Below are 11,044 nucleotides of genomic sequence, written 5' to 3' on the forward strand. Positions count from 1 at the left end.
TTTTATCAGTACTTTCAGTACTTTATTGTGTGTCGTAAGACAAATTTTGGTCTCAAGCTTCAAAACAGAGAACTCAAAGCAATACAAAAAAGTTTCTTACATTATAGAATATGAATAAATTTTATCACAACTTTCTTTGTCTTCACAATGACCCAGTCTGTTTGATGTTTCTCATTATAACAACATGCTTAACCAAGCAAAAATGAGAGCAAATCCTCCATAGGGTGTAATGTATCGGATTTTTGTATTTCCTGTTAAAGCATGGACATAGCAACTGCCGGAAAACAGGACGATCCCCAGGGTCAATAAACTGCCAGTCTACAACAGAAGGAATAGGGTAAATGAATAAAGTATGGACATATAGTCCAGTCAATCTAGTCCTAAAACACCCTAACCTTAAACAAATTGCAACAGAAATTATTCCAGTAGAATTTTGTTATTTATAATGTGCCTTTTGATATATCAAAACTCTAGAAAAATATATTTGTCCAAACATCTTTTTTTTCAGTTTTCAAAAAACCCGATTTTTGTTCAAAAATGCCGATAAGTCACTGTTTAAAAAGACATTCTGTATATGCATAAAAATAGTTCTGCCATCTATATGATCTTGAATTTTCTTGGTAGGTCATGCAGAAATGCGTGTTCAAACTGAAACTGGTAATTATTTCATTAATTGCTATGGATTCCTGTTCCCATGGCAACGGACATAATTGAAAGTAAAACTATTCCAATTCCTCAATATGACTTTGTGCAAGGACAAAGAATATGTAGCCATAGTAGGAATGACAAGTTTTATTAGTTAAGATAATTTTTAAAATATATATATATATATATATATATATATATATATATATATATATATATATATATATATATATATATATATAGGGGGACAATTAAGCACACACATCCCAGGAATTTTTATCGGGGGTGGGTGATGGGGGGGGAGGCTTCATATAAAATATCACAGATGTTAAGTCTCGAAATTTTTCTGACAAGCAAATACAAATAAATAGATAAACAAATAAGTAAAAAGAAATAAAAATAAATAAATAAAATTAATTACCTCAAACTTAAAAACCTTTTTCAGGGGAGAAAGGGGGGGGGGGTCATAATGCACATTTACTTCTTGTCTTTTAAATAAGTGTCCTGGGGAAGGGGTTCATAATGCACATGACTTGTAGCCATTTTAATAAGTGTCCTGAGAAATGGGTTCATGGACATGTCTTTGTTACTTTTACATAGAACCTTTTAACTCTTGAAAATCTCAGGGGGAGGGGGGTCAGCTCCCCCTTCCCGACATATCTCCCTTTATAGCAATGCATGCATAGGACATTCGTCTGAAATACGTCATAACTATGGATGCGTAACACTTGATTGAAATCCTAAAAGTCAGATTTTTCCCCTATTGCTTTTATTTGAAAGGTTAAAGAAATAAAAGAAAAATCATAAAAATCCACTGAAGGTGCCACAGAATACCTAAAAAATAAATGAATGATAATCTTGAAACTGGAACTGGTTCTTCACCTAAATGTCAACCTCAATAGTATTCAAATTGGTTCTTTTTATATTCAATATAATGTTCGTTGCTAGTTTTTATATCTCCTTTGGATTTATTTTTTAATTTGTGTGTGTGTGTTGGGGGGGGGGGGGGGATATCACATTATTAATTAAGTTCTCGGCACTTTGAAGTAAGCGTTGCAGGTCTTTAGGATGAGACTTTAAAAACCAAGGCCCCACATCACGGTACATGTTGGCATTGGCATGATAAAGAACCCTCACTGCTCAATGACCCTAAGAGCCGAGTAAAGGTATAAATTTCAAGCCCTTTGCCAGTATATGATGACGTTTCTATATAAGTGAAAAGTTCTCGAACGGGGCGTAAAACATACAATCAACCAATCTTCACTAGCGCTGCTTATAGAGGCTTAGAGTCATTTTTATGACAATTAAATTACCTATCTGATCATTTTCTACGCTCTTTTAAGTGATAAATTTCACTTATCGTGATAGGAAAATAGTACTTTAAAAAACTTTTCTTATATACATTTGTAGGCAGGTATATTTAGGATGCTACTTGGAAATAAGTTGATAATGTTGTGTAGTTTTTAAAAAGCTGAAATGCACAAATCTATTACATAATAGGATGTGTTTAAAAAAATACAAAAATTCCACAATGCGGCTTATTTCAAAGACTTCCTGTAAATTTTAATCCCTTGTGTGACCCTTCTTGGCTCCGGGGTTATGTTAAGAACAAACTAGAAGCGAAATGTGAATCAAAGTGACACAAATATAATGTTTACGAAAAATGTTTAAAAATTACAATAAAATATACTGTACATAGTAAGCATCATTATAGTGAATATGCACACACCCAAAAACGATCAAGAATAAGGCCTTCTTTAAGATATTGTTCGTTTCCCCTCTCCTGATTCAGGGTAAAATTATTAAGTCGGTAGGTAGGTGGGAAAATCTTTTTTTCTAGACAAATTCAACATATTTATTGACAGGATAAGAGGAATAAAAAGAAAAAAAAAATATGATGTCCTTGAATATAAAAAAAGTTTTGAGTCGGGCCATTTTTAGTCAGTCGGGAGAGGGCAATCAAACAATTTTTTTTAAAGATGGCCAATCTATTTTTTTTTTTAAATAGCAAAGTAGATCTCACTAATATAATCAACATTCTAAAAAAAAATCTTTACAAGGTCATACACCAAAATATAACTTTTAGATAATAAAATATTTTTACGTTGCAATACCACTTTCCATAGATTATTTCCCCTAATGTTTCCAGTATCTAATAAAAGAGAAGTAAATACTAATTTATATATGTGCATGAGTTATTGAGTTATGGGAAGATTGAATTTTTACAGAAATACATGATTATATATAATTTCTTGTGATTCGTAGACCCATATTTTGATAGAAAGGTTCCTACATGCTTAAAAATTGTGATACAGATAATATACTAAGATTTCAACATTATATCGTTAAGTTTAGACATATATAAGATTCTCAGATCTTGTATCTTCAGTGTATTGCTGAAATTTAAACCTAAGCATGTATACAAAATGAATTATAAATTTTATTATGCTTGTTTAAGAAGAAAGTAGTTTGTTTACAGTGGTTAAAATTGTCTGCCTTGGTGCATATGGTAGCACATTTCTGCAATACATATTTTATCAGACCAGTAAATATTTATTTCTGAAAAACACATCTTTCGCCTTTATATATTTTTCTAGAGTTTTAATATGTTGATTATAATACAATTTACTATTTATAAATAAAGAAAAAAATTCTGTTGCAATTTGTTTAAGGTTAATGGCAATTTGACTGGACTAATATAACAACTGCCAGAAAACAGGACAGTCCCCAGGGTCAATAAACTGCCAGTCTACAACAGAAGGAATAGGGTAAATGAATAAAGTATGGACATATAACAACTGCCAGAAAACAGGACAGTCCCCAGGGTCAATAAACTGCCAGTCTACAACAGAAGGAATAGGGTAAATGAATAAAGTATGGACATATAACAACTGCCGGAAAACAGGATGATCCCCCCAGTCAATTTATCATACTGGGGTATATTATTTTGCAGGAACACAGTAGTTGTTACCTTGGAGTAAAGAATGCTTAATTTCTACATATTTTTTTTTCAAAGATTAATTACAATTCCATTTTAATTGCAGTGTTCTTTCTATTCATCTTCTCACTATCTCCTTGAGTGGGTTTTTACTGTACATAATTTGTAATCACTCACTAGGATTGCAACTAACATCTGTGTCTGACTGTCATTAATCCCAGATTTTGAAATATACATCTACTGAAATTTTTGCCATTGTTATTTTTGAAAATCACTGAAAATACCCATTAATATTATTTATATGTAGCCAGTACTTACCAGGTATGGTCTGTTACACAGAGGAGAGCACACAAGTGCTGCAGAATGTACCAAATGCATTTTGCTCCCAGTATCAAAAATCTACAGCAAAAGAAAGGAAATATAAGAAATCAAAAGTTACTCAATGTTTAAAACAATGTATTTGTAATTCAAACCCTGCCAAGGAAATGTACATGTGATCTGAGCTTAAATTTCTTAATAACATGTTATTTCATATTATTTAAAAAAAATTCTTTGAAAACTAAGATTGAAATTTGTGAATTGATGCAGTTATACAAGCCTTAACAATACAAGAGAAAACGATTATAGATCATTAACCACAAACAGTAAAGCATGTTTCAAAAGCATACGGAAATTAGTTGAACATTTTCTTTTTAAAATTAGTAATCTTAGTTTAATTTCCTTGTACTTACCTTTTTCAATTGCTCTCCCTTTTCATCTTCAACTTTAAAAGCTATGAAAAATAAAATATTTGAAAACTAGTCAATTGCCAACTCACAGACAAACATGTAACCTCATTTGAGCTCATTTATAAACTTGGTTAAGTAGATGGCATGTAGAATTCACTACTACATCATGCACAGATGTAAAAGGGTGTTGAAGGTATGGGTGCATGACTAGGGCTGGGCAATAATACCAATATTCCTGTATATTGGGGTACGATGACAAAAAATATCGTATTGCAATACGTTTTTGTAGTACCTATATACTGGCAAAATGCTTAGACTCATATTTCTGTTATAAAAATAAAGTAGGGATGTCAATTTTGTCAATAATTAATATTCGAATATTCATAAAATAAATAAAATCTGGTTTATTTCAAATACCGGTATGCATCATGCTACTCTCATGAAAGGTTTAGCGTAGTTATTCTTATATTGGGAGTAAAACTGTATGAAGACTTTTGTATATGTACAATAAGGAATTCCATTTGATATTTGTCGATATTTGAAATAAATAATTGATTTAAATGTAGAAAAGTATAATTTTAACAAATGATACGTGTGTATTTATAGTAGCTCCGAGGAACCAGTCGCCTTACCAAGGATAGTCGTATACTGTTCAGATTTCAATACATGTAATTAATTACAATTATCAACCTTATAAGAGATATGATTATAATCTTTGATACAATGTTTTTAAAATATAAACAAATATTACCATAGACAATTTTCCTAGGTAATTAACTAATTTCCCGATAATGAATATAAAATTCAAGATTATGTACAACCCGAGATAATCAAGTAATTTACACATTTATTCTGAAATTGAGACCTCTACAATATTAATTACAGACTAATTCTGTTGGACAATCATTCAATGATCAATTAAATTTATTTTGATAAGTTTACTCTTCACGTCTTTTAAACATTCTAAGAAGGTTTTCATTTTTTGTCCTCGATTCTAGATCCGATCGTATTTATTTAAATAAATAAAAACTAGGAAAATACGTTTTGTTAGTATACATAAAGCATTGTTGTAAAATTCTTTAATACCTTACTCAAAACAAAATAATTTAGTAGATATATACGATAAGAAAGTAGTGAAAGAAATCAGGCGATCAAAATTGATCGCTAGTAAATTAAACAGGGATAAATCCAGCACTGTTCTAATCAAAATTTATTAATCACAGTACTTCTTTTTATGAAATCTGAAAAAAAACACCGAATATTCGAATCTTAAATTCATATTCGAATATCAACTCATCGAATGAATATTCGAATGTTCGAATATTCGTTGACATCCCTAAAATAAAGTATTAATAAATTGTCAAAATCATTTGCGATCGTGCCAAACAGTAAAGCAAAAGCTGTTGAAGGGGGTGTATTTCGATGCACAATTGAAATTAAATCAACAAAATATTTTTGTCATTTATCATAGTTATTTACATTCTGCAGTGCATGTATTACTAAATGGAAGTTAATAAAATAAGAAAATACCATTTTAATTTTTGTTGAAAATATTGCAAATCTATATCACAATACAGATACGAAATCTCTAGGTAATACCCAGCCCTAGGTGTGACCCTACTTCGAATTTTCATAATTATTAAATTTCTATTTTTCTACCTTGGTCCCCCTAGGAAACATGGATCCCCCTTAAAATGACAAGGAGAAATGTATCTGAAGAAAACTGACTTAGGAAAGTAATGTTCACATTTTTTTTAATTTTTTTTTTGCTTGCCCAAAAATTCCTGAGTTTTAACATTTATTTGAGCTTATGTAGACTCCCTCAATCCCACAAAAAAAATTCCTGGATCCATGCCTGTACACAAATACTTTATCAGAAATGAGTTGAATGTGAACAATGGTTAAATCCATCATTTGTACTAAATTATCAATGACTAGTCCTTACTTAATGTTTATCAATAGAAAAAATTATGCAGGATTAAATTTTTGCAGGTTTGTTAATGTTGAAAATCTTATATTGCTTTAAAGCTGGTGTTGAAAACGGGTGTGTCTTTTTACCACAAGGAACCACAAGGTACCACAAGGAACCACAAGGATACCACAAGGAACCACAAGGAACCCCAGGGATACCACAAGGTACCCCAGGGACACCATATACATCCTTAATTATTCTAAATATGGTTTATATGCACTTGTAAACTACAAAAAAATGTTTTTGAAGGGCAAATTAACACTTTAATTGTCCTAAACAGAGCAGTTATCCAAGATAAAAATTTAAAAGTAGTATACTTAAACAATTAAGCTCAATTATGCATGTATAGTTTTGAGGAACTTTAATGATATTTTATATGGTGTGAAAAAAATAATCCTGTAACTATGAATGGTGTATTTCAATACACAGAACCAATGGAAACTCGCATAAACCCAAAGAATACCCTAGGCTTAAGGTACCACAAGAATACCCAAGGGTACCCTAGGAATATCTCAATGACACCCTATTTAACTATTTTAAAAAATGTACATGTAAATATGGTTTATATTTGCATTTGTAAATGACATAGTAACTGATTATTGTATATAGTGCAATACACAAAATAAAATGATACCCACATAAGAACCAAAGGATAGCCTTCAGTTACCACAAGGACATCCCAGGGTAACCCCCAAAATATCTCAAAATATCCCAAGGACAACCAGTTTGACCTTTATAAATCTAAAAATGGTTTTAATGCTTTTGTAAATAACTTAGTAACTGTTTATTGCATATTTTAATACACAAAAGGATACCAAGAACCCCAATTAAGGAAACTCTAGGTATCCAAATAATACCCTTACATGTAAGTATCCCAATAAATTTGAGCTATTTCAATAACATCCAATTCAGCTTTAATAAATGAAAATAGGTTTATGTGCATTTCTTAATTACATTGATCATTATCTGTTTATTGCTTAATTCAATACACAAATTAGAGGATTCAAAGGAATGTCATATGCATTTGTAACTTAGATATTAAGTCTTTCTGAGGTTTATTTGCATTCACTGTGTACAAGTTAATGATCATATTATGGTCATCTACCCAAAAATTTCAGCCAATCTGATTGATAAGAATTTTTCACTCACGATTTCAGTCAAATTGTCATTTTATCTGTGTTACCTGCTATATAAATGAAACAAGTGTATAATTTATTATTATTAAATGTTATTATTAACCTGAATAAAGAAAATACAACAGTAAATCATCCTAAAAGTTTTGCAGTATAATGGCTATAACTTACAAAACTTTATGCATAAAAAAATATAACTCATACACGAAAGGGTCATAAAACCTAAATAAATAAATTTTAAGCAATAGGATAATTTTTGTCAATGTACCACTATACACCAGAATATCGGTATTATTGTACCCAGCCCAAGTAGCCTTTCGGTGACTTAACTTGCATGGATCATGCATCTATAAGGATGTACATGTATACTACCACACTTGCTTCAGATGCTGGATCTGACCTATATTTTTTGGTTGAGTGACAAGAATTTTTTTTTTTTTTTTTTTTTTTTGTGCAGGTTTCATTCTAGCTGAAGTAACTGTAAGCCCCCCGTGGTGATCAATCTTGCATGAATGATGCCTCTAGGAATGTACACATGCAGATCTATACGGTTTGGTTGCTGAATCTTAGTACATTTTTCTGTATGAACAGTGTGATTTAACAAAAAAGATTTGGAGCAAGCCCATGCCTATATATTACATGTAGTACGTACCTTTTAAAACATCCTACACAGGCGCGGATCTAGAAGCTTTTCAAAGGGGGGGGGGGGGTGAAGAGGAAAAAGGGTTGTTATAACATATATATACATACAGTAATAGTTTAACAACTTAATAGGATACATGGACATAGAAGCGTTTTCAAAAGTGAGGGTGAGGGAAGCCAGGGAAAAAATATGGATTTCCTGAAAATTTTTGTTAGAAAAAATTAAAGGAAAAAAACCTCTGAACCCGAAAATCCTAATTTGTAGGGGGGGGGGGCATTTTCTTTCAGTAACCAAATTTATTCATACATTACTACATTAGCCTTTCACTGAACAATTTCTATCATAAAAACACAACAAAAAATTGGAAATTGGGTCTCCCCCCTTTCTCCCTCTCTCTCTGTCTATGTGTCTCTTATTAGCAAATCCAAAAGGTGTGGGGGGTTGCAAATCCCTGTAACCCCCCCTCTTTGGATCTGCCACTGCTACACAGACCAAACATGTTTAAATCTTGCACTAATTACTACCCCAATATTTATAAAGGTTAGACGTTGTTGTACTTATAAATAACATTTAGTTGACTTGTACATCAAGATGACCTATGTAGTCTTTTGATTTAATACTTATGTTTTGATAGTTTCTCAAGTACATAACAGTTTTGCTGCATTTGATTGTAATATTTAACTTAATTTTTTAATAAGTGTTGTTTGATTCATTGCATCAATCTTAAAACTATAAATATTTTGGTACGCAATTACAGGTACATGTAATGTTTTAATTCGTATCTAAAACTCTGACCCTGGGGCCATGAATATCACAAATGATAGAGGGCTCAATGTTTATTACAATCATGTCAACAGTTTGATTTCCAGGAGTCCCACCCTTCAAGCACAAAAAGGGGGAAGGGTTAGGGACCATGAAATTCAAAATTCATGTTTCACTTTACCCATAGATGCTATATGCCAAAACTGGTTAAAATTGGATCAGCAGTTCAAGCAAAAGTCTAACAGTTTTCCGGACCCTCTCGTCTGCACCTTTGGTAAACGCTCCAAACTCCTAACATATAACTGGATTTGAATAAATTGAATCTACACTACCTGAGGATGCTTCCATATAAATATGACCAATCATAGCTTTGCTGTGCTTGAGAAGAAGATTTTTCCTATATATTCCTATGCAAGACTTTTATCGTCTATTATTGTGATCCAATCCTACCCCCAGGGGTCATGATTTGATCAAATTTGAATCTACACAACCTGAGGATACTTCCATTTGAATATGACCAATCAAGGCTTTGCTGTTCTCGAGAAGATTTTTAAAATTTTTCCCATATATTTCTATGTAAAATTTTGATTGTCCATTGTGGTCCCGCCCTACCCCGGGATATCTTGATTTGAAAAAACCTTGAATCTATTCTACCTGAGGATATTTTCATATTTTAGTTTCATTTTTGCTGGCCCAGTTGTGGTTCTTGAGAAGATTTTTAAGAGATGCCATTAATTTTTAAATTATCTCCCCTTGGAAGAGGGCGTGGTACTTCATTACAACAAATTTGAATCCCTTTCACCCAAGGATACCTTTTGGTAAGTTTGGTTGAAATTGGCCCAGTTGTTCTTGAGAAGAAATCAAAAATGTGAAAAGTTTACAGATAGACGGACAGCTGGATGGACAGGTGCACACTGGACAATATGTGATCAGAAAAGTTCAGTTGAGCCTTTGGCTCAGGTGAGCTAATAAACAGTTAATTAACAAATGCATTTAAACTATGATTAGATTTTTTAAAAGTTGAATTAAGTGGCATTTAAGTGTCATTTGTAGGTACCTTGGCCTATCCTAGTGGTACAGGGGACATGACATTGTACAGGGGACATGACATTAGGGTTCTTCTTGGGTATTTACTTATGGTTTGTGTATTGAAATACACAATAAACCATTAACTTTTTATACATCATAAAAATACAATCTCTGCCTCTGAACTATGCATGCATAATTTAGCTGAAATTAGTGAATTTAATTTAGATTTTTACCTTGGTTTAATAGCGCTATACTGTACCTATTTAAGACATTATTAAAGTGTTAATTTGCCCTTCAAAACTTTTTTTTTGTAGTTTACAATTGCATATAAACCATATTTAGAATAATTAAGGTTGTATATGGTGACCTAGGGGTTCCCTGTGGTATCCTTGTGGTTCCTTGTGGTATCCTTGTGGTACCTTGTGGTAAAAAGATGTACCTGTTGAAAACTCTTGCACAGGATTTAAGTATGTTAGGAGGTTGAATTGCCAATTGTGGTTTCATTCCGAACTAGAGTAAACATATTATAATTCTTTTTAAAAACATATTTTGATTGAATAAACCACTTCAGCAAATTCATCATACACAATACCCTAATATACACAATTTTCTTGGTGAAATTCAATGCCTTTGATTAATACATGATGACGTAATGCCGTTAATGCAAATGTTGGATAGTAAAATAAAAAAAAAAAATACCATGAGCTCCATACGCAGCCATTGATACTGCCACAGCACCGGACAGTCCACCGATTCTCAGGAAAAACCTTGATCCGTGCAGGGCCATGACTTCCTTTGCTTTAGACGTGACTTCCTGTCTCACCTCGCCTGCAGCCTTTTCCACCTCTTTTCTGGGATAACCTAGCTGTGTTACGGCTTTATCAAGGTAGAATAGTCCCAAGTTCAAGATCTCTGTCATGTTGTTACATTATAATCGTCTTGACCTTAGAAATCTCCAATTATTGAACATAGGGATTTTGTACTTTCCCTTTCGGAACCTGTATGTCGAGCCCGATCTAAATCTTTTTTTTTTTAAGAAGTTAAAAATAATGCAGGGTACAATTTTAGTTACACTCCACGTAACCAGTTTTGTTCCGATGTGCTTTGAGAGTTCATTAAAAGACATTAAAGATATATTTTTGGTGTGAAAACACTAAGATCTGAGACAAAAGTTTTTTTTTCTAAAAAGAATTA

The 11,044-nt window shown here is 32.1% G+C and overlaps 1 protein-coding gene across 1 annotated transcript; it reads right to left on the reverse strand.

Moving 5' to 3' along the window:
• Nucleotides 1–10,834, reverse strand: LOC133180547 (transmembrane protein 256 homolog). The gene is made up of 4 exons (XM_061315033.1): nucleotides 10,550–10,834; nucleotides 4,315–4,355; nucleotides 3,902–3,982; nucleotides 1–318 (listed from the first exon to the last, which is right to left on the reverse strand). The coding sequence occupies exons 1-4, from the start codon at nucleotides 10,767–10,769 to the stop codon at nucleotides 175–177; spliced, it is 486 nt and encodes a 161-aa protein (XP_061171017.1). The 5' UTR covers nucleotides 10,770–10,834; the 3' UTR covers nucleotides 1–174.
• Between the last annotated feature and the right edge of the window lie 210 nt (nucleotides 10,835–11,044).

This window comes from Saccostrea echinata, unplaced genomic scaffold (assembly GCF_033153115.1).
Source record: "Saccostrea echinata isolate AGI-Se365-2 ecotype Australia unplaced genomic scaffold, CSIRO_AGI_Sech_v1 ptg000006l, whole genome shotgun sequence".
Lineage (NCBI taxonomy): Eukaryota > Metazoa > Mollusca > Bivalvia > Ostreida > Ostreidae > Saccostrea > Saccostrea echinata.

Excerpts from the sequence above, each read along its gene's own strand:
- LOC133180547 (XM_061315033.1), bottom strand. The coding sequence starts at position 10,769 with ATGACAGAGATCTTGAACTTGGGACTATTCTACCTTGATAAAGCCGTA. Across the intron at positions 4,356-10,549 it reads GGCTGCGTATGGAGCTCATG|CTTTTAAAGTTGAAGATGAA; the intron begins GTATTTTTTTTT and ends TATTTTTCATAG. Across the intron at positions 319-3,901 it reads TGTGTAACAGACCATACCTG|ACTGGCAGTTTATTGACCCT; the intron begins GTAAGTACTGGC and ends CTTCTGTTGTAG.